This window comes from Alnus glutinosa, chromosome 1 (assembly GCF_958979055.1).
Source record: "Alnus glutinosa chromosome 1, dhAlnGlut1.1, whole genome shotgun sequence".
In the NCBI taxonomy this organism is placed as follows: Eukaryota; Viridiplantae; Streptophyta; class Magnoliopsida; order Fagales; family Betulaceae; genus Alnus; species Alnus glutinosa.
In genome coordinates this window covers 3,223,122-3,246,334 of record NC_084886.1, presented here as the reverse complement: position 1 = coordinate 3,246,334, position 23,213 = coordinate 3,223,122, and the positions used below count along the sequence as shown (strand labels likewise).

Sequence of the window (23,213 nt, the reverse complement as noted above, 5' to 3'; positions counted from 1 at the left end):
GTACACCATTAAATCTGGGAGTTGGTGCTGCAGCATAGGATCGGTTGTTGAAGTGCCTTGGAGGATATTTTGGAAAGGAGGACTGTCCGCGAGGTCTTGAAGGATAGAATCTGGAGCCTTGTTTTTGGTTGAACAAGGCAAATGAAGAAGTGTCCACAGCTTGGGTCTTTTGATGATTGAGCAGCATTTCATGATTCAGCAGTGCATCCTGAAAATCTTCAAATGAGAATTGTTTGTCTCGGGTCAGAATAGACATAGTTGTGATGAAGCTGTTAAAGGAAGAGTTGAGTCCATTGGTGAGGTAAGTGATGAGGTCCTCATCAGACATAGGTTGGCCAACTGCAGCAAGTTGGTCGGCACATTCTTTGGCTGTATGAATATAATCGGAGCAGCTCTTAGATCCTTGATTGAGACTTTGTAGTTGTTTATTCAGATTAGCAATGCGGGACTTTGACTGATTGGCAAACTGGTTGGCCAATGCTGTCCACACCTGCCGAGAGGTTTCTAAGCCATAGATAGTGGAGAGAACTTTTCTGGAGAGGGTGATGTTGATCCAACTGAGAATGGTTTGGTCCTTTCTTTGCCAAACAGAAAAAGCAGGATTAGGAATTTGTTTGTTGGTTTCATCTGTCAGAAACTTGGGAGGGCATGGCTCGGTGCCATCAACAAAGCCCATGGAATCTTGACTTCTCAAGATAGGAAGGAATTGAGTTTGCCAGCTCAAGTAGTTGGGGCCTTCCAACTTTTCATGAAATGTGAGGTTTGGAGGAGAGGTAGTAAGAGCAGCAGGAAGATTTGCAGAAGATGATGAAGCCATTGCACAGAAGAGAAGAGATAGGAAAACAGAAACAAAACTTCTAAGAAAAGGAAAGGGAACTTGTCGAGAGAGAGAAGAGACAAAGGGAATTTTGGGCGTTTGCCTAGAGAGGCTCTGATACCATGAAAGAAGGAGAGAGCAAATATATTCTTATTGCTTAATTCATCTTATGGTTGATTACATTCTTATATATAAGTCTGTACAGAACTAAAGAGGGAAGGTAATAACTGAGAATTATTCTAATTACATAAACAGTATCGTTCGTTGTCTTCCTTTCCTTGTTGAGTGCAACGGCTACTTTCTATAGGCATGCAGTGTGTCATTTGTTTCCATGTTAGGTTGTCTTGAGTTCCACGAGTCTTTCCTTTGGTGGCTTGGATTATATCATGATTGGTGGCTTTATTCTCGGTAGCAGCTGATTTGGGTATCTCCCGAATATTTGATATTGCAGCGTTGATGGCTGCAATATCTCCAGGATGTGGCTCGTCACTGGACTGATATGCATCTTTAGTTGCCTTATGGAGAATGGCTACGTGTGCAGCTGCATCAGTAGAGGATACTGTGATGGTGCGAGCAGTGATATGGTTTACAAAACTAAGGATGATAGCGGAAGCATCTCATCTTTGACTTTAACCACTTGGTTTAGATCGACACAAAAACTGAAAGTTTTGTGGTCATGACGATGATTGAAATCCAGTCAGACTTTTCTTTGAGAATGAAGGAAAATTATATACAGACTACAGTGAGTTCACCAAGACTCCATTTGGCCTAGCCGCCTAGCTGTGGTTAATGGAAAAGCACTACGAGTTGACTAAAAGCACCTAATACAGGTTTGCCGTCAAGCTGTTTGCTAAGAGAAATGATAATTATATATATATATATATATATATATGTTTTGCAAAAGGTGAGGTGGGTGCAATTAATTGAGTAATTAACTTAAAACGGGAATGATTTTTTTATATCGTATTATCTTATGTTAATTCTATATCAAGATATATAAAGTGTGTGATCCATGCATACGGTTCCATGTATGTGGGTCATATATACATGGGTCTCACACTCAATGTGTCTTAGTGTAGGATTGATGTATGGTAATGTGATGTAGAAATAATACATCCCTACAAATTTAATGTTAAATTTAAAACTTAATTATATAAAAATTGTATAAAAAGTATAGGATATCATTTCGCATTCAAACAAGAGAAACAAAAATAGAAAGGAAAAAAACCATAGAGTTTATATGACGCCTTATGACATTTTATGCAAAGAAGGAAAATTTAAGTGCACAAATGTTACAATTAGCCACACCATCGATCAAATAAGGGGGCGGCATATAATAAAGAAGATGTGAATGAAATTTAAAAATGAGTAGAGATGGTCGCGTTAATATTATAAAATAGTTTTAATATAAAAAGTAATTTATAGTCCTATTTGATAAAATAAATAAATAAAAATTACGTAATCCACATGTCAGATTAGCTTGCCTACTTTACTTTTCCGTATTGAATAAATAATATTATCATTAGCATCATTATCAAATAAGCTAAAATTTGGTTCGCGATTGCGACCAGTCCAGTTCTGGTTAGTCTAACCTTACCATAGTTCGACCGGATGCTTTGGAAAATTTGGAGAAACATGCCAAATGGGATCAGAGCCTGGCCCCAGAGAGAGAAAAACAAACAAAAGAACCATGAAACTTGAAACGGAGAGTTCTAATAATATGAACCACTACACTCTGATAGATTGACAAATATGCTTCATTATCTACCAAGAACTCGTAGTTTGAAGCTAGGCCACACTTCTTGCATGAGATTTATCCCTTTTTAATATATTGCGAAAGTCCAATAATCTACATACCATTTTCAGTGGCTCTGGTGATGCCATTGCGTTCACCTAGTACTGCCACATGATATCTCCTCTCGCTTGACAAAAAAAAAAAAGGCTCAAGATTTGTGTCAGGCGGAGAATAGCGTTCACAAGTTGTGCGTTCGTGACCATATCTCTCTGTGCTCCTGAAGCACAGCACTTGAAGCAATTCCACGAGCTACCCATCCTCTCGTGCGGGAGCCAAGTTCACAGGTAGCTATTTCAAATTATAATGGTCATTGGTCACCATTTGAAACCCACCAGAAAATTATTTTTAATTTGTCATTTATGCTAACGATTGACGTACCCAAAAAAAAAAAAAAAAAGCATTTATGCTAACAATTCGGGTTTTGTTTGGGAGATTTGCGACTGTAGATTGGGTGTGTTTTCTCTCTTTTGTTTTCAATCTTTTCATGTCATGTATATGCACATTTGAGTTAAGCTTTTAAATGGGGTTTCTGGATCCGTGAATATTCAGTTTTAACTATGATTTTATTTGACGAGGATCATTGGTAATTGACATTGTTGCTTCTTCATCATGAATTGTTTCTATTGGTTCAGTTTGTGTCGTTCTGTAACATGGGTTGGCTTGTTTGGGCGATCCCATTCTGCGCTAATTGTCGATTCTTCCTCGTCCCTCAGACTTAGGATTGGATGTTTATGGTGGCACATACATTGGTTTCTATTATTTACTTGTTTGTTATAGTTTTTTAAAATTTCGAGAGTGAATTTGATGTTAATTGTTTGGTTCAGAATGAGGGTGACGTGTATTTGCGGAAGCCTCATCATGGACCTCTGCCATCTTCGCTTTAGCAGTTTATAGTTATTCAAATTTGTCAGTTGCAGTGAAATCTTGGTTTGTCTGGATATGTGTTGATTGACAAGATTGATTGAGAGTGTGTAGACATCTTCATATCTCTTAATCTAGAAATGTTTGAGTGCACATAGTACTCTACTTCTTATGTAGTTAGAAACTGATTTACGGGTTACTGTTTCTCCTTTGTATCGGGGTGACATTTGTGAGAAGGTTGCTAGTTCATCATGTCTCCCAAACCATTAGACTATGAGTTACTGAATGAGAACGTGAAGAAGGTCCAATATGCTGTTAGAGGCGAACTGTATCTTCGAGCTTCTGAGCTTCAGAAAGAAGGCAAGAAGGTATATGTGCTAGCTCTCTTTGGCTATTATTTGGTTGTAAGGTTTTGTGTTGCTTTGCACCTTGTTTTAGAGATTTGGTAAGGGCTTCTGTTTATAAAGTCTCTGTTTTGGCGTTTCAGCTGGTTATGGGTTTATGGGGGTATTAAGTATCTTTGTCTTGGAAGTTTCTGATGAGTAACCATTTCTCCTGTCAAATTTTGAAAACTAATTTGTATTCTAACATGATATTGTATCTGAATATCTGTATTAGGTTTATGCAGCATGTCTGTCAAATTGTCAATACTGTCTATGTGGCTTTAATTCGAATTTAGGGTCTGTTATGTTATGGCTGTATATGCACTTGCATATTCGTATAACAGAACTGCAGAAAAGAAAAGCAACAAATAACTCAAAATTACTTTGTCTCTCGCAGTAACTTTAGGATCCTGTATTCTAGCTGTACCATAGTTGTTTACTTATTAAAAAATTGTATTCTGCACAAGAGTATGATATACTAGTATTGATGCTATCTTAAATGCTATTTAGTCTTCATAAAGCATGATATGGTGCCATCTTTGAGGATTAGTTAAAAACCAATGTTATTCTTTTTAAATGCCCACCATTCTGAGTGTGTGCTTTTATTGTCTCATTATTTATTTTTATTTTCACAGATTATTTTCACAAATGTTGGTAATCCGCATGCGCTAGGGCAGAAGCCGCTGACCTTCCCTCGCCAGGTTCATCACTATTGCCTCATCTTAATTCAGTGTTTACTTCTTTCTCTTTTGATTTCCACTTCTGGTCAAAATTGAACTGCTTTGAAATTCTTGCCATTATAGTTTGTGTTCAACCAAAGAATTGCTCTGTTGCAGGTGGTTGCTCTGTGCCAAGCTCCATTTCTACTTGATGATCCAAATGTTGGACTGCTTTTTCCTGCTGATGCAATTGCAAGAGCAAAGCATTATCTTTCATTGACTCCGGGTGGTCTTGGTATTCTCTTTCACCTGCCTTTCGTGTTTTGTTCTTATAAGGAAATGAGTTAACTATCTAAGACAACACTGTACTAAAATTTCAAGTTATTTAAACTTACAGCTTTGCCACCCCCACACTGTGTCTGTGGAGAGTAAACCAATTAATTAAGCAAAGCCTTGCTCAAAATGTTTTGGCCTGTACCATCATCTCCTTGTCAAAAGCCACATTTTCAGTTGAGCTATCAAAATCTTTTTTCTTTCCTAGTATTATTCTCCTGTTATCATTTCTTGTTCCCCTCATTTCCCCTTCCTATCACTGATGTGCATCTTGTTGCTGGTTTAGATGTGCTTCAGTAATAAACTGCAACAAGATCATATAATCCCTTCATTATATATGTAGGTGCTTACAGTGACTCCCGAGGACTTCCAGGAATAAGGAAAGAAGTGGCAGAGTTCATTGAAAGGCGTGATGGTTATCCAAGGTACTATTGTTCCACATGAATCTTTGTACCTGCCCGATTTTTGTTTTGACATGAGTTTTTTTATTTTCGTTTACAAAGTTGTTGACTGGAGGAGTTCATTGTTTGTACACCATTGACAGTGACCCGGAACTCATATTTCTCACGGATGGTGCAAGCAAAGGTGTGATGCAGATGTTGAATACTATCATCCGCGGTGAAGGAGATGGGGTAATAAATCAATTGATATAATAACTCTATATATAGTGTCCTCTTTTATGAAACACAGTTTCTTCTTCCACTTCCTCTTTTCTTTTCTCTTAACTGTTTTTTTTTTTTTTTTTTCTTTTTGTCTTGTTGGGTATTCTCCATTGGCAATTCTTTCACCAGATAAATTCTTCCATTAATATTTGTGTGTTGCCAGATTTTGGTTCCGGTCCCCCAATACCCACTTTACTCGGCTGCAATCTCTCTGTTTGGTGGTTCTCTTGTTCCATATCACCTAGAGGAGACAGCAAATTGGGGCCTCGATATTCATGACCTTCGCCAGTCAGTTGCTGAGGCTCGCTCTAAAGGGATAACTGTTAGTATCCATTTTCTTAGCTTTTTTGTGAAAGAATTTCATGAATCCAATTGAAACTAAGGTGAAACTTGAGCAGTTAATAAAAATGGATAGACCAGGAGGCTCGAATATAAGTTGACAGTTGAAAGAGGCTGTAATAAATTGGCTGGTTAACTTCCAATTGCCCTTATTTTACTTATACAAATCTCACTTGTCTTGGCTGTTTCTTGGGAGAATTTTCATTATACTATACATCCATTTACCTTGAGAAGATTTATTTATTATCTTCTTCCATTTGTATTTAATACTACAATATCTTGTTGTCTTCTGGTATGTGCTTTTCAATCATTAAACTGCTTTTCTTTTCTTTCCTGTAATATTTCGGACAACTGAATCTCTTATACACTTGAATACAATCAGGTAAGAGCAATGGTGATAATAAACCCTGGCAATCCCACCGGTCAGTGTCTTAGTGAAGCTAATTTGAGAGAAATATTGAAGTTCTGTTACCAAGAAAATTTAGCATTGCTTGGAGATGAGGTTTATCAGCAGAACATATACCAGGATGAGCGCCCTTTTATTAGTGCTAAAAAGGTAGATTATTTGTCATGCTGTTAGATTTATCTCTCTCTGAGTTCTTGCACGGACTTTCAAATTATATTTATACTCGTTTCCTATCAATGTGGAAGGTTTTGATGGAAATGGGGCCACCCATAAGCAAGGGACTCCAGCTTGTCTCTTTCCACACTGTGTCCAAAGGATATTGGGGTGAATGTGGACAGCGGGGTGGATACTTTGAGATGACTAACATTCCTCCAAAGGTTTGTCTCTCTATTACTTGTTGAGACAAAAGATTAGTTTTACATTTATTTCTATTTGAAAGTGTTCAAAATCAAAATCATTAGAACTGATAAAAAAAATACAAAAGAGGGTATATTCTGTCCTCTTTTTCCTCCTGGTCAGTCGCTAAGGTACACCTAAACGCAAATTCTTGCACCCTGGTCTCACTCATTGGACCGCTGCCATTCCCTTCGATGACAGCAGTCCTATTAACTCTTTCCTATTATTGGATCTATCGCTCCACAGTGGCAAAGATCCCCTCTTGTAATCCCTCTTGGTCTCTCCTAATCCTATCTATCTTTCTAACTATATAGATGTATAAAGTACATCTTTAACAGGAAGCTTGAAAAATGATGTTAGAATTCAAGCACATTTATGATTCTTCAGTTTTTAAATGGTATTTAAGCTACTGATCCTCATTTCCTTTTTTATTCCATGACTTAATGTTGCAGACAGTTGATGAGATCTATAAAGTTGCATCCATATCACTCAGTCCAAATGTCCCTGCACAGATATTTGTGAGTTAGAGCTGAATTTTTTCTGTAGTAGTATTCTGCATCGAACTGGGCTCACCCAGTTCTCTATACAAAAACTACTATCTTAATGAGAAAATTACTTTTTCTTCTGTTTACAGATGGGGATAATGATGAACCCGCCCAAACCTGGAGATATTTCATATGAGCAGTTTATTAGGGAAAGGTATGGCCACTAAGATTGAAGTCTATGCTTTTTCTATTGTAAGCCACATGGAAGTGAAACTTGACATCTTTCTACCTTTTGTGGTCAGCCATGGTCATGATGATATTGAGTTGTCTAACTATTGACATTATTTTGATGGAGCATTATTTAATCATTAATAAATCATTTACCTCAAACAAATGATCATCAGATAGAGAAAAAAAATTTGAAGATTTTAGTTGTGGATCTTTTCTTTTTTCTTTTTCTCTTTCTCGTAAGTGGAATAAAAAGAATTGTAAGATATTTCAGATTTTGGGATGTTGATGTTCTTTGTGGTATCAAGAGATGGCCTCTTGCCTCTTTGAGTGGTGAATAATAGTATTTTATGAACCATGAAACCTGCAGCAAAGGAATTATCGAATCACTAAGGAGAAGAGCAAGGATAATGACTGATGGATTTAATAGCTGCAGAAATGTGGTTTGTAATTTCACAGAAGGTAAACTGTTTTTTTATATATATATATATATATATTCTGCATTTTACTGGTTGGTTATTATCTGAGTATTGAGAAAATTGGCTTTAGGTGCAATGTATTCATTCCCTCAAATTCGCTTGCCACCAAGGGCAATAGAGGCTGCCAAAAGGGCTGGAAAAGTTCCTGATGTTCTTTACTGTCTCAAGCTTTTGGAAGCAACTGGCATTTCAACGGTCCCTGGCTCAGGCTTTGGACAGAAAGAAGGGTAACTACCTATAATTTTTCTCTGTGGGGCTTAGTTCTTCTTTAGCTGGATTCCAAAGGCATCTTCCTTTCTTTTCTTTTTTACGGCCAGAATAAAGTCAATCTTCCTTTTGCTTTCTTTACTGTGCTTCTTGTGCCATTTCTGTCTAACTTATTTTTTCCTTAAAAAAGTGTAGTTTCTCCGAGTTATTATATTATTTACGCAAATTGGCTCTCTACCCTGAAAGCTTTTCCCAGGATAATTCTTTTAGATTTTGCATGCATTTCTTGTACTTGAATAAGCTAGGCAGCTTTATTGCTCTGTTTCCTACAGCTTCTTCTTCTTCTTCTTCTTCTTTTTTTTTTTTTTTTTTGGTTTCTTACAGTTTCGTAAATACAATTATATCTAACTGAATGCTTTTCCATTATAGGGTCTTCCACCTGAGGACAACCATTTTACCTGCTGAGGAGGACATGCCTGAAATCATGGCCAGTTTCAAGAAATTCAATGACGAGTTTATGGAGCAATATGAAGACTACAGAGGTTACTCGAGGATGTAAGGGATGCTTCAAATTTCTAAAGTTGTATCATATCTTGTGGTTTGCTTTGGCTATCGCAAGCCCTTTAATGTATACTCCTCAAACTTAATCCTTTTTCTCCATTCCTGGTATATAAACTTCACTCTGTTGAAGATAAATTCTTGCACTTCCCAGCATCCTATATATATTCCTCTATCATCTCTCATATCTCAATCTTTCTATGAATCTCATGACCATCGGGCTGCTGTGATTCGCCATAGAAGTTACTGCAACTCTCAACTTAAAACTAAATTTGTCATATATGCTAGATCAGAAATTATATAAGGTCAGGGCATTTTTTGAAACCTAGAGGGGCATGGCACCCGTGGTCCCCTAGTTTCGTTAATGCTGTATAGTGGGCTAAGATAATTTAATCTATTAATTATTTATTTTTATTTTTTTTAATTAAATTATGATTATATCTCACTATATAAATTGATTCCAAAATGATTCAACAAGGATTCAAGCCTTTTAAAATTTTGTAATTTTATATATGTTATACTTTTCTCTTAAATGGTCTTTTCTAGAGATTGTATGGTTTAGGGGTTTTGATGATCTTTAATTCTAGGTGAAAAAATATTCAGTAGGATTATACAGACCTTAAAAACATATGTACCATTGATTTGTATACAATAAATGTGACAATATAATGTTATTTACCGTGAGATGTAACTTTAGGCACTAGTTTTATGAGTTATTTTTGTGTGAGTGACATAATATCTAATGGTAAATCAAGTCCTCCCAATCGTTTAGAATGCTTTTCATTCTTTTTGAGTTTTCAATATAATATATTATATGTTAGGGAAGTTCCCGTCAACACTGTTGAAGATAGGGGAACGGAATAGGGTTCCACAGCTACAAGCAAGTTAAGTCCCAGTGGGAGGAGGAAAGAACTTAAACATTTAATGTCTTTGTTTTGCTAATCGATGGCCAGCCGCCGCCACTTAAGAAAAGCAAGAGTTACAGTAAGAGATGACCACTTGGGTCCACAGGAAAGAATTAATTAAGGAAAAGAAAGGCATCTGCAGGTAATAAATGACGGTACGGAGAAGAAAACAAGAAAGATAAACAGATAAAAGGGAGGTATTTTTACACACACACAAAAAAAGAACTAATACTCTCTTCCCCTTAAGCTACAAAAAAGTTCTTCTTCTTTCCGGTCAATTTATCCTAACTTGATCGTCGGAGGGGGCGTTGTCGGGATAACCCTTTTGTTTTGCAGAATATCTGAAGAACTTCACCTAGTCTTTTCTAATCTCGGACGATCAGAAGCCCAGGACCAATTTGGGACCGACACGTCATCAGCAAAAATCTGACATCAACATTATATTATATTGAAAACATAATATAAGGAATATAGAATATGAGAAAGTGGCTTTTAAACGTGGAACTAGTTTGTAAGCATAAGGTGAGAGAGAAACGTTTGGTGGTGGTGGTGGTACACTGATGCTGGCGGCGTGCCGGTGAGGGTAAGATAGAAAAAGTTAGGTGTTGGACAATAAAATCTCATTAAAACTAACTATAAATATTAAGGCTATCTAAAAATAAGCACTTTTTTGACATCCTTGGAGTTGGGGATAAATTATAACCCCAAAATTCTAAACATTTCTTTAAATTTCAATTCTTTATTTTTTATAAAATTAATCCTCCAAAATTAAATACCCTTTATAATTAATTTTTTACCTCACCTAACCCCTGATTCCAGCTGGCATAAACTACCTCAGTTTCAGAAGTCAATATAAGACAACATATTGTAGAACATATTTTTCCTTAAATTTCATTGTCCAAGGGAATAAAAAGGAAGAAAGAAACTCCGCGGAACCAATAGAAGAATATTAATGTTAAGAGGAAGAGTCTTGTATTGGTTTTTAAAATTACTATTAAATTAAAATTTAATAATAATTTTAAAAATTATATCAATTTAAAATTCAAAAAGAAATCAAACTTTCTTTTATTATAATTTTCAATAAAATTAATTATGATTGTTTTTAATTATTTGTTCGAATTTGAGAGAATTCAAAAATTTATCGCACCAAATAAAAATTTTGATGGCTAACTTCTTATCATATTTCATATATAATTGCTCGCAATCACTTATAAACAATTATAGACGAATCCTGATGGTAAAAAATTAGAAGTCAATTCCAAACGTCCAAAAGAAAGAGAACAAGCATATATAGGGGCCGTTGGTGATCCCCAAACGCAAGAATTTGGCGCCACAGTCCAAGTCAAGATCCCCCAAGGCCAAAATTTACTCCTGCCCGTGGTCAGCTATTTTCACGGGCAACCCTCTCTCTCTCTCTCTCTCTCTCTCTCTCTCTCCATCGCTCTCTATTAGTGCTGTTTATTAATGGCCTCTGCTTATGTCACGGGGTTCCTCGGGTTCTCTTCTCTCTCTTGATCTGATTGGTATAAACAGAACATTGAACCTTTCCTTGCTTCCTACCCATATCTAAAACCTACTTTGGTACCCTTCCCTTTCTCTCTGTCCCCTCACCTCCAACTCCAAAGCTTCTCGTCTTAACCCTGGCCTTTTCATCTCCCAAACCCACTTTCCTTCGGGTTTCATTTTATTCCCTTGCTTTTAACATAACGTACCATAACATATAAGCCTTCTTTATTCCCTCCTTTATTCTGTTTCTTTATATATTGCCTCGAAGATTTTTGCTTCTCTTTGATCGATCAACCACAACATGGGGTTCTCCGAGAAGGTTGATGGAGGCTTAGAAACGGAAGGGAAAAAATGGGTTATTGCCGGAATCCCGTTACGGGCTCCGTTGAAGCCGATATACACGAACCCGGCGGAGAAGGAATGGGTGGGCACCGACGGCCAAGAAGAGTGTTCGACGACGCCGACTAGGGAGGAGGCGAGGATTCCAGCGAGGTTGACGTGCCCGCCGGCTCCGAGGAAGCGGAAATCTTCTTTCAAGTGTAACTATGGCGGTGTCAGGGAGTTCTTTACTCCTCCTGACTTGGAAACTGTGTTTATGCAGAGGGGTAGCTAACTCGTTGATTTGTTGAGTTTCGAGGGCTAGCTAGCTTTGATAATTTGTTAGAACTAATATGCGCTTCTTGTTTGTACCTTTAATTTCTTTCTCTCCCTCTTTGTTTTCTCTGATCATGACCTTGTTAGGCTTATTGTAGCAGTTTATGTACAGTGTCTTCTATATAAAAGAGAAAATAAAATAAAAAAATTGGTAATTTAGCTTGCCTTATGACTTATGAATTCCTTGTAGAATTTCCTTTCTTGTTTATTAACTTGTTGATTTCTTCTATGCCTGTGTCTGTGTGTGTTAAACAATGATATAGAACGAGTAAGGTTGAAGTTGATCTGGGTCAAACAAATTTCATTTTGTTCGTTTTCTTCTTCTCTGTACTTGGAACTGTTCATCTTGAGGCATGCTCATGGGTACGAATGCCGATGCAAGTCAAAATCAAGGAAAGCAGCCAAAAGTTGTCAAACGCAAGCAAAGGTAAATCCTTTTCGAATAGGGTAAGAAGGGGCTGCACGCATGTCGTATGCCATGTAGCTGACGATTGACCAAGACAATTCCTGACTTTAACCCCTTAGTCATTGCGCCAGTACCTTTATGCTCTGCCATCATCTCCTCTTTAGACTCCAGAGAGATTGGTCTTTGAGTGTCCCACAGCCATGACCCCCCACCCACCTCGGACTCTTATGATAGTGGGAAGGTTCTCTGTAATGCTTTTCTGTGATTGCCATTGGTAAAGGACAAACCCCATGTGGAAGGGAGGATTAGAATCCTATGTCATGTGAATGGTCCTCATCTGCACACACAAAAAGAAAAATAAAAAGAAAAGAACGGTCCTTAATTGTAGAGGTGACAATTTGTACTCTCACAACGGATTTGAGAAATGTCTAGATAGGAGTATAATTTTATATAAGTGTGATTTATTTAATTAAATAATTTTTTTAGTTTTTATATTATATATTGGGTTTAAATCGTATTAAAAAATGAGTATCAAATTATATAGGTTAATTATAATTTAACTAATTTAAGTTAATATCAGACTCACCGACCTTACTTATTTGCAACTTTGAAGCTCAAGGTGTGTAGACAAATAATTGACGTTCACTATATGTTTTATTTAAAGTGTGAATTTTATAATAGAATATGGAATGTCTATTAGATAGGTGGAAACCCCATTTGTTTATAAGTGGATAACCAAAGGCTAAGGGAAGTTCACCTAATCTCGCGGGTTTAAGGGTAGATTAAAAAAAGCTTATCGGGATCGGAGCCATGACATTAGGCAATAGTGTTTCAACACGTCCTGCAAAGACTGCATATCTTACTTGGCACGTAGTGGGTCGTCATTTTGGATTAAATTAAAAAAATATTTAGTTTTGAATCCCATTATTGGAGACCACGTGGAGGAGATCAAAAGTTGTATGCTATATCGTACAGTACTGTATCAGTATGCATTGCTTCAGGCTTCAGCTTTTGTATTACTTTTATCAATTTTAATAGATGATTATGCAAGAAAATGCAAATGGGCCCAAAATTGGATTGGATGGTTGTTCTAGAACCACGTTACATTATGCTTAGCCCTTGAAAACCTAAACTAGAGAAGGTAATTTTGATGAGGCCAAAAAAAAAAAAAAAAAAAAAAAAAGGTTGGTTAAGCAAGAAGAGTTGCTGGCATTTGTCTACTTAAGCTTAGGGTTTGGCAAAAAAGTTTTACAACTGAAAGTTTGTTTTTAGTTGTTTGGTAACTACATGTATGAAGTGACGTTGTTTGGTAACAAAACTAAAAGAAAAAAAAAGTGCTTTTAAAAGTAAAAATGAAAAGTTTTTTTTTTTTTTTTTCCTTTTTATAACAACCTTTTTATATTAAAATAGTTAATATGAATTTTTTTAATGGTTTAATGGCATACTTCTAACTTGAATTATGTAGTTGATGTCCAACATTTTGTCTTTTTGTAATACATGGTTGGATGAAGATGAATAGATGATCTATTACTTAAGCCGGCCCTAGACTTCTACTTTCAGAAAAACAGATCTAAGAGGATCTGCTCACTCTTCTCTCTTTCACTTTTTACTTCCCACTTCTACCCTATCTCTCACATTATGGTTTTTATTTTGTTTTTAGCTGTTCTTTGATCAGATAAACAATTTTGATCTCTCTGCTATGCATTCATTCATCTACTTTCGTGTTATGCCGTTCATCTCCTCTCTAGCCGCTACTGCTGTTTGCTGGTTGCGTTTTTGCTTTGAATAAGAGCTTTTCTTCTCTTTAGATCTGCCGTCATGCACGATTTATAGGAGTTGTTATCTCTCACGGTCTGGATATTTCAATGTGAAGAATTTTTTAATCTCTCACGACCAGTTTTAAATAAATTTTTCTATGATATTTGACTACCTTTGTCATTGATCTAATCTGCTCGGAGCAGATCTGCTTTGTAACTATGTTTGTACATGTGTTAGTAGAAAATGAAAGTCGTAGATAAAACTTTATTGTAAGAATTTTATTTGTATCTATGACTTTGTAACTTCATAGTATGTGGTTATGATTTTACAGAACTTTATGCTTTGTGAAGGAAGAGCTTTATACTTGTGATCTTTGATCAATGAAATATTCAAATCTTTCGTTAAAATAAAAATAAAAATAAAAATAAAAAGATAAATAGATGATTGATAATTTTAAATATTGTCCAAAATAAAAAGTTCCTTCAAAATTCAAATAACGTTCCATAACATTAGTGAGGCGTTCATGTGTCGTCCATAATCACTATTGTCAATATCAATATATACAAAGGGGAAAAAAAAAAACACAAAATGAAAATGAAAATGCAATAATAAAAAATAAACATAATTAAAATAAGAATATACAATTTGTCAAAACCAGCATCACAACACATCAAATTTAGGAGAAAAGGTTGAAGAATTAATAATGAGTTTAATTAGCTGAATTCGATCTTAAACTCAAGCCAAACCCCGGATCCCTAATACTTTCAAGATTGGTGCCTGCAGGCATACATATTTTAATTTGAAATCCACAAAAATTTGCCAATAAAAAAGAAAAAGAAAAAGAAAAAGCAAGAGAAGTTTAAAAGCATGATCATGTGAGATCCAACAAGACATATCTAGAATTGATTTGGGTATAGTTGAATTTGTCTAATTTTAATTTTTACAAGCATCCCCAATCTATTCCGCTGTCCATAAAATATTGAAAAAGAAATCTAAAGAGATATCTTGAGTGGGGCAATAGCGAGCAAGCATTAATATTTTACCTGAAATATGACAACATATCGCTGTAGCTGCGAATAGGTGAATGTACATTTGCAATTCGCAAATGCATCGGATTGGATCGCATGTGGGGGGCCATCCACGTACACCAGCAGATTTTGGAGCGAGAAAATAAGATTCATACCCTCCTCCTCCACCTCCTCCTCCTCCAGCCTATAGGCTATGTAAAAGATATGCCACACGTCATTTTACTATTTATACTGGCCTCGTCACTTTTGCAAATTAATCATTAGATTTCTGAAAATATAGCATCTCTCTATATATATATATATATTGAAAGAAAATATAATTGTAAAGGAAATTAAAGACAAAGCGGAGTAAAGAAAATAAGAACATTAATTTTACGTGTAGATTTGGTTTATGATCTACATTAATAAGATAAAGTCTTAAGGGCTATACTGTTACTCTTATTTACTTGACATAATCTATACAATAAAATAGCTTATTTATAATTAAATGGGGCCATGAATACAATAATTACATAATCAATATGTAAATTATGACAATTAAGAGAGTTACATAATCAATATGTAATATATGAGAATTATGAGATTAATACATGAAACTTACATAATCAATATTTAACGTATGGAAATTATGAGAGTAAATAATACGTTAACATATATAAAGAGAGAAATGTGTATGTGGTAGTATTAGAATATAAATTAAATTATTAAATTTATTTATTTTATTTTTGTTTAAGCTTTTTGGATAAATAATAATTTAACATAGAAATAAAGAAGGATTAGCCATTAAGAATTATTCTTGAAAATAATTAATATTTTATAAATTAAAAATTATTTAATTTCCCTTACTTATGTACACCTTTATATATGTAAGTGTTTGCTTTGTTTTACACTTTTAAAATGTGTTATTTGAAAAAATTAAAAAAAAATTTTAAAATTTTTTTCAAAACGTAGCTATTAAAACGTAATTTTTAAAAACATAAGTTAAGTATCTCATAAAACCGCAGTTCAGCATTTAAAATGGTGCATTTTTAAAAAATGCACCACATTAATTCAAAATGCCTTTTATTTTAGGAATAATTGCATAATTGGTCCTTGTAGTTGGCATAAATTACAAATCACTCCTTATGATATTAACATGAATTTATTGATCCATATGGTTGGCTTAATTTACAAATCAATCCTTAGAGTAAAATTCCGCTAAATTTTTTGACAAATTCTGTTAAACTCCATGTAAGCGCTACGTAAGCTGATAAGATGGTGACACGTGTCCATTTTAATAAATAATGAAACCTTTTTTAAAAAAAAAATAAAAAAAAAATATAGCAACCTTCGGGCCACCCCTTTGCTCTTTTTTTTTCTTTTTCTTTTTTTTTTTCAATTTAATTATTTTTTAAAAAAATAAGTTTTATTTATTTAATTTTTAATATATATATATATATATATATATATATATATATATATATATTGACACTTGTCGCCATCTTATTTGCGCTTAAGTGGTGTTTAACAAAATTTGTCAAAATTTTTAACGGAATTTGACTCTATGGATCGATTAGTAAATTAAGCTAACCACATGGATCTTTGAATTCATGTTTGATACCACATGAAGTAATTTGTAATTTAAGCCAACTGCATAGACTAATAGTGCAATTATTCTATTATTTTAAACACGCTTCTAAATAAGACACTTTCAAAGATTTTTGTTTAAAAAAAACATTTTTAACCTGCAAAATTGCCGGGCAAAACGCACCTTAACAAGTAAATGCAGTAAGAAAGGAACCAATATTTAAAAATAGGAAAGTTATATGAAATAGTTCTTGTGTTTTATTTTTTTAATTTAATGATTTTAAATCCCGAACATTATCTGTTATCATTTTCATCAAAATTTGAACATAATTTTTTGATAACCTCTTAACTGAATTCATTCCTAAAAAATCATGAAATATTGAGAATTATTAACGTTTAGAATATAAAACGTTGGGCCTACTGTTTATGATTTAAAGACAAGAAACCAATGATCCAGTTTTTAGTGGGCCTGCATGGCAAACCAGGTGCAGCGAGTTTGACCGGCCCAAGTGTCATTCTGAAGATAGATAAAACTCAACAAGTTACACTAAAGGGCATTCAGACTCGGCTATCAAGAGATTATTATTATTATTATTATTATTATTATTATTATTATTATTATTATTATTATTATTATTTTATATAGGTATCAAAAGATTATTTTGGTTAGTTGGAATGAAAATTTTGAAAAAAATAATAATAATAAAATCGTATTTAGTTAGTTATTTTAACCTAAAATTTGGTGAATGTACACATTTTTTTTTTTTTTAAAAATAATTTTATAAAGATATGCACATGATTTTGGAATGTATGTGTTTTGAAAAGGAAAAAACATTAAAATAAAACAATGAGAGTGGATGGTTAAAATAGAGAGTGAGATGTAGGTGCTTGAAAAAAATTGACTCTTAAAATAGAAAAAAAAAAAAGAAGGTGATTTTTTTAATTAAAATAAAGAGAATTTATTGAAATGTATTTAGAGCATTTTCTATTTAACAGCGTACCACGTTAGCTGAGAATGTTGGGAGATTATTAAATAGCATTTCTCAAAAAATAAAGTTCAAAGAAATGGCAAAATGCTATCTAATAGTCTAAACTTTATTTTTTTTGAGAAATGCTATTTAATAGTCTTCCAACATTCTCTTAGCAATCTTAGTTGATATAGTATGCTCAATTAAGGAGGGATGGATTCAGGGGAGGTCGGTATAGGCCACCCCCCCTCTTCAATTCCAAAAAATAAAATAAAATAAAATAAAATAGGTAAAATAAAATAAAAAATTAGCTTATTGATCCCTATTAACAAATATTTTTAACCCGACCCCTACTCATAAGAGCTTCTAGGCTCCGTCCCTGCAATCTACCATTGAATATCTCTTCTTTTCTTACAAGTAATATAAGAAGAAAGAAAAATGAGACGTGATTCATGTCTATTCCTTGTAGATGTGAGTCTCGTAAATCTAATATTAGTTTTAAAAGAAAAACTTAAATAAAAAATAAATTAATTTGTCAAGAAAAATAGTACGTATATACATAACCATTCTATTGGGATTCATCATATATATTGTATTTTGAGTCAAATTTATACATTATTTAAATATGGTGTCATCTCATTTAATATTTTAAATAATATGATAATATTTATATTATTAAAAATTTTTTAATCTGAACTATAAAATAAATGCTCTCAACTCCACCCGATCTGTCCAAAATAGAAGCTCCACGACAATTTTTTTTTTTTTTTTTTAAGAGCCACGACAAATTGTTTTAAGCTTTACTGAAGTGTGATTTTGTTAAAATTATTGAAAATTAAACGCATATAGTTAATTGTTCCACCCACCCGTAAATAATAGTTTACATTTTGTGATGGATGACAAATTATTCATTGAGTAATATTTTTTTGCACAATTTTTACATAATTCTAATTATTTTTTTTTTATTATCAATCATTTGATTTGTTTTCCTAAATGTGAGCTCTAAATATTTAATAATCGATATTAAAAAGAAATTATTAAAGTTATGTAAAAGTTGTACAAGAGTTGTGCAATAAATATTATTCTTGTTCATTACTAAAGAAAAAATATAAACTATTACTGTGAGATGATTATTTTACAAAAGAACGGCTTGACCGTGCCGTGGCTAATCCGAATTGGTGTGAGAAACTTGGAGGAGACAGATTTATTTATTTCAGCTAAAAACTTGGATTATTGTTCTTTTGGGCATATTTGAGTAACAATTGTTTTTTATTTATTATATTTTATTATTTTTCAAAAACATGTTTGGATGGATTTTTAAAATTTGAATTCTATTCAGATTTTACTTAATTTTGTTTCTGGCTTTTTAAACCACCTAAACATAATTTTAATAAACAAATTCTCTTGACTTTTGCAATTTTATAATACAAAATAGTAAAATATAATAAAAAAATCGCGAAAAAAAACTCTTTAAAATCCACGGTGTTAAAAAAAAGGAAATATTGTATAACGTCTGAACGACATCGTTATGTCTTCGAGTGACAGGCTGATGTGGCGGAATCTGAAAGCTCCACCAAAACCAACGGCTGATGTTGCGGGAACACCAGAGGATTCATTTCCAGGTGAGCTATATCCACCGAAGCTATCTGTCTCTCCCTCTCCGTGTTTTTTCAGTTCCTCCATAGTCTGAGACCGTGGAAGATGAAGCAGAGAACTTGGCCAGGCCGATCGGACGGCTCTCGTTTCTCATCCCTTCCGTTATCGAAAGCCAACGGTTCAAAACAGCACCTTAAAGCCCCCACCGGAAAAGCATCGCCTCCGATCCGCCAGATCCGGTACTGCTCGGACGGCCACGATTTATCGGCCCTCCCGTACGACGTGGTGGCGAAGATCGCAGGGTCGTTCAGTCTCCGTAACCTCCGTGCGGCGTCGCTGGTGTGCAAGTCGTGGTGCGAGGCGCTCCGGCCGCTTAGGGAGGCCATGCTGTTCCTGCGGTGGGGCAAGCGGTTCAAGCACGGCCACGGCGGGGTGCGCCCTAACTTGGACAAGGCTCTCGACTCGTTCCTCAAAGGCGCGGCTCGTGGCTCCACCCTGGCCATGGTAGATGCCGGTCTCATCTACTGGGAATTGGGTCACAAGGACAAGGCCATCGCTTTGTATCACAGAGCCGCCTCGCTTGGCGATCCAGCTGGACAGTGCAATTTAGCTATTTCTTATTTGCAAGGTATTTCTTAAATCAACAAGCCTAAAAAAAAAAATTGTTCATCAATATCTGCAATCTCGTGCTTATGGCAAGTTTATCAATCGTGTAGGTGAACCCTCGAATCCGAAGGAAGCTGTGAAATGGTTGTATAAGGCTTCCATGGCTGGCCATTTCCGTGCTCAGTACCAACTCGCGCTTTGTCTGCATCAAGGTCGCGTCGTAGATTGCAATATACAAGAAGCCGTATGCAATTCTTTCCCTTGTTCCTTTCATTCTTGATTTGGGCGTGAATTTTTTACCTGTGGGGCATACTCTGAAAATGGTTTGACACCCTGTATGCGCTGATACGAACTGTGATTGACTGTTGCAGTATATTCGAGAGCTTCTTTGTGATCAGTTTGCTTTTCTGGAACAGGCTAGATGGTATCTAAAAGCTGCGGAAAGTGGGTATTTGCGAGCCATGTACAATGTCTCACTATGCTACTCATTTGGGGAAGGTTTAGTGCACAGTCATCGACAGGCGAGAAAATGGATGAAGCGTGCGGCTGATCGCGGTCACAGTAAAGCTCAATTTGAGCATGGACTTGCTCTCTTTTCTGTATGTAACGTTTCTATACCATTCTTATATGTACCTTTAAGCAGAATACAGTGCATGAAGTATATAATATAACCATATGTTTGTTTAATTGCAGTAAATATATTTTTATATGTAGGATACTTTAAACTAAGACTTTGACATTGAACCTTATGAGAATGAAATGCCAAAGAAGAACAAAGGAAGACAAGAATGGACATAATAGGAGACCTCATATGGTTAGGCATGAAGCTAGCTGTATAATCCAGAAGTTGTAAATTTGGCTCAACACACACTCTCGTCCACATTCACTGGTCTCCTACATTGCCGAATTTTGCCGTGTTTCTAATTCGTAGAATCTCACCGCTTATATGTGAAAGATTAGGAGAGTTTAATGTCAACAGGCTCAAATGTAGGATATACAACATGAACATTCAGGTCATCCCACTAGCACGTATGCATGCCTTTCAAGAGAGACACTTTCCCCCGGAGTTAATTCCATTAGTATAATATCTTTAAAGGCTTAAAGATTAGTAGGGTTTAATATAAACAGGATTATTGCTTAGCTATAAAACCTACAAGACGTGTTTCTCCGCATACACTGTCTTCTCATGCTGGTTCCAACTTGACGATTATAAAAAGTTTTGAGGCTATAATAGGGAAGGACAGCAATTTGCCGCCTTCATGTGACTTTGTGTGTCAAATATGGCCTTTAAAGAATTACAGTTCTAGTGAGGTTCCAATTTTTCCAAATGGCCTTTGCCTACTGCGGTAGTCTGGGGCAGGGGTTCAATTTTTCTTGTTGATTTAAACAAATGGCAAATTTATGTCATACAAATAATTTGTTAAGGTCTAGGAGATTCTGATGGTAACACTTGCGCAGGAAGGGGAGATGATGAAAGCTGTTGTGTACCTGGAACTTGCTACCCGTGCCGGTGAAAGAGCAGCAGCGCATGTGAAGAATGTAATTCTCCAACAACTGTCATCAACTTCACGCGATCGAGTGATGCATCTTGCTGACAATTGGCGTGCTTTGCCTTCATCTTGCTAAGCTAGATCATAAATGGTTTGTAAACTTTTACATTTTCCTGTCCTCCCCTTTTGGCAGCCTGTTTTTTAGTCTTCTTCTTTCTGATGTTTGATGGCAGTTGTTAGTTTAGGGTAGATATGAAGAAAAACTAACCACTTGTTTTGTTTGAGTTCTCAGTAGCTTCCCTGAGGAATCTGTTAGCTGTTATGTATCTTCTAAACACTGTCAAACTGTGCTGCTCAATATGAAGTGGTTTTTAGACAGCAATCTGACAGATTGAGGACCTGTTGATTGTAATTAGGAATCGTTTGCAGCAAAATAGGGCTTGAGCAAATGACCAGTGGATCACCCTGAAGGTACGTTTATCCACTAAAAGTAAAGTCGAACTAATCTACCTGGGTGTCAATGTCCTGTAGACAATTCAACATGGCGATTGATTGCTTGATTTCTCTCCTATGATCAGGGTACGATGATGGAGATTCAGCAGGTCATAAATGATTCCCTTAATGTGTTTTCTATAGATTCTCGAGTCTACAGCCGACTGCAGTGCTGTCAAGATTCAAGTGTCGTATATAATTCAGAAACTAATTGAGCAATTACTTGCCATATTGTCTCTATTTCTTGATTTTTTTATTCTCTTTCGTTTATGACCAGTGGGTTATAAATTAGCATTTTTTTTTTTCACATTGCCATATTGTCTCTATAGTTGTGCCTGGTGGACAACTCTTTCATCAGTGGGAAAATATACTCCCTGTATGGCAACATATATATGTATTTTTGAGAACATCGTTGTCCTTAATGCCATGAATTGCCTAGCTTAGGTGATTGAATAATATAACGAGATTTGGGCGGGGATGATACTCAAGAAGTACTTCAAATTTCTTCAGACCATGACAAGAACCCTGGTTGATTATTCACCCACTGCTTGTAACATGCGTGGTTGACACTTCCATGCAAGAGAAATGTTACACTTACTCATATGTTTCTACTCTCACGCGCAGTAAAAGTTACCATTGAATGAAACATGTATTTTTATTTGTTATTTCATCAAATGGTTATTTTTATTATCAAATTTGGGAGTGATCCCTTGTAAGTAAACACTAGAGAATGTGTAGCACTCCTATTTATGTAAATGTCACCTATTGCTTGTACGAAACATTGAAGATCGGGGAGAAAGTGGCCCAGATGAATGGCATCTTAGAGCACGTACCAACTGCAACTTTTCATTGCTTTTTCTTAAATTTCCGAACCAAACTATTTATTTGCTCTCCTATTCAATAAACTTTACAATAGTTTTCCTTAGTCTTTCTCTATACCATTTGAATATTCTTTTAAATAAATGCTAGAAAAGAGAGTAGATAAATTCTTTTTCTATTAAAATAATATTAAAGTAAAAGTGCTGCCCTAGATTTAGGATAGCACTCTTGATTCCCTTGGTTTAAGGAAAAATCAAGAGAATATGTTAAGAGGTTTTTTTAATTTTTATTTTTATTTTTATTTTTTATTTTAAGAGTCTTCTCTACATTTAGAAAATGGATTATTTTAGAAAAACTGTTGCTAATGTTCTTACGAAAGAAGTGTATATTAATTCCAAAAGGAAATTCATGAGGAGATAACATTTGATATGGTGTGATGATTGTCACCTTGAGTTCTGTCCAAAGCATGGATAGATAAGTGACTGAACTTTCATGATGCTCGAAGTACCCCTGCCTTCTAGAGTAAGGAAGAGTTTATAGCATTTTTCTATTGGAAAATTGCGTTACCAATCGATAACAAGACAGTTATGCATTATTTCTTAACATTATCCATGTCAAACTTTAGATCATATAACCTTATCACATCTAGCATTTATTGGGAAAGAGGTCCATTTACGGGCCATAGTGGTAGTAATAAAAATATGATAAATAGAATCAATGGTAAGTTGCAGCGACTAATTCTCCTTAGCAATCTCATTTGATGAAATTTCTCTGAGAACGGCTGTGGGCTGTGGCTTACGTAAATCCCTTG

At 35.0% G+C, this 23,213-nt stretch overlaps 3 protein-coding genes across 6 annotated transcripts; all 3 read left to right on the top strand.

The window, feature by feature from the left end:
- Positions 1-2,575: 2,575 nt before the first annotated feature.
- On the top strand, positions 2,576-8,793 carry LOC133866149 (glutamate--glyoxylate aminotransferase 2). Its single transcript, XM_062302702.1, has 14 exons — positions 2,576-2,896; positions 3,711-3,841; positions 4,492-4,557; positions 4,693-4,810; positions 5,192-5,273; positions 5,393-5,480; positions 5,674-5,832; positions 6,232-6,405; positions 6,501-6,632; positions 7,104-7,169; positions 7,286-7,350; positions 7,735-7,826; positions 7,914-8,070; positions 8,480-8,793. Exons 2-14 carry the CDS (start codon positions 3,725-3,727, stop codon positions 8,607-8,609), a joined length of 1,446 nt encoding a protein of 481 aa, XP_062158686.1. The 5' UTR covers positions 2,576-2,896; positions 3,711-3,724; the 3' UTR covers positions 8,610-8,793.
- Positions 8,794-10,998: 2,205 nt separating this feature from the next.
- On the top strand, positions 10,999-11,853 carry LOC133858399 (cyclin-dependent protein kinase inhibitor SMR6-like). Its single transcript, XM_062293864.1, has one exon. It carries the CDS (start codon positions 11,321-11,323, stop codon positions 11,630-11,632), a length of 312 nt encoding a protein of 103 aa, XP_062149848.1. The 5' UTR covers positions 10,999-11,320; the 3' UTR covers positions 11,633-11,853.
- A 7,177-nt stretch (positions 11,854-19,030) lies between these two features.
- LOC133866131 (F-box protein At1g70590) lies at positions 19,031-22,092 on the top strand. 4 transcript variants are annotated; one of them, XM_062302689.1, is made up of 6 exons: positions 19,031-19,623; positions 19,712-19,845; positions 19,973-20,200; positions 21,060-21,242; positions 21,508-21,562; positions 21,670-22,092. In XM_062302689.1, the coding sequence occupies exons 1-4, from the start codon at positions 19,101-19,103 to the stop codon at positions 21,225-21,227; spliced, it is 1,053 nt and encodes a 350-aa protein (XP_062158673.1). In that variant the 5' UTR covers positions 19,031-19,100; the 3' UTR covers positions 21,228-21,242; positions 21,508-21,562; positions 21,670-22,092. The 4 variants fall into 4 exon arrangements, with proteins under 4 accessions (XP_062158673.1, XP_062158672.1, XP_062158671.1 ...); XM_062302688.1 differs by having other exon boundaries at positions 21,387-21,562; XM_062302687.1 differs by having other exon boundaries at positions 19,032-19,623; positions 21,384-21,562.
- The last annotated feature ends 1,121 nt before the right edge of the window (positions 22,093-23,213 follow it).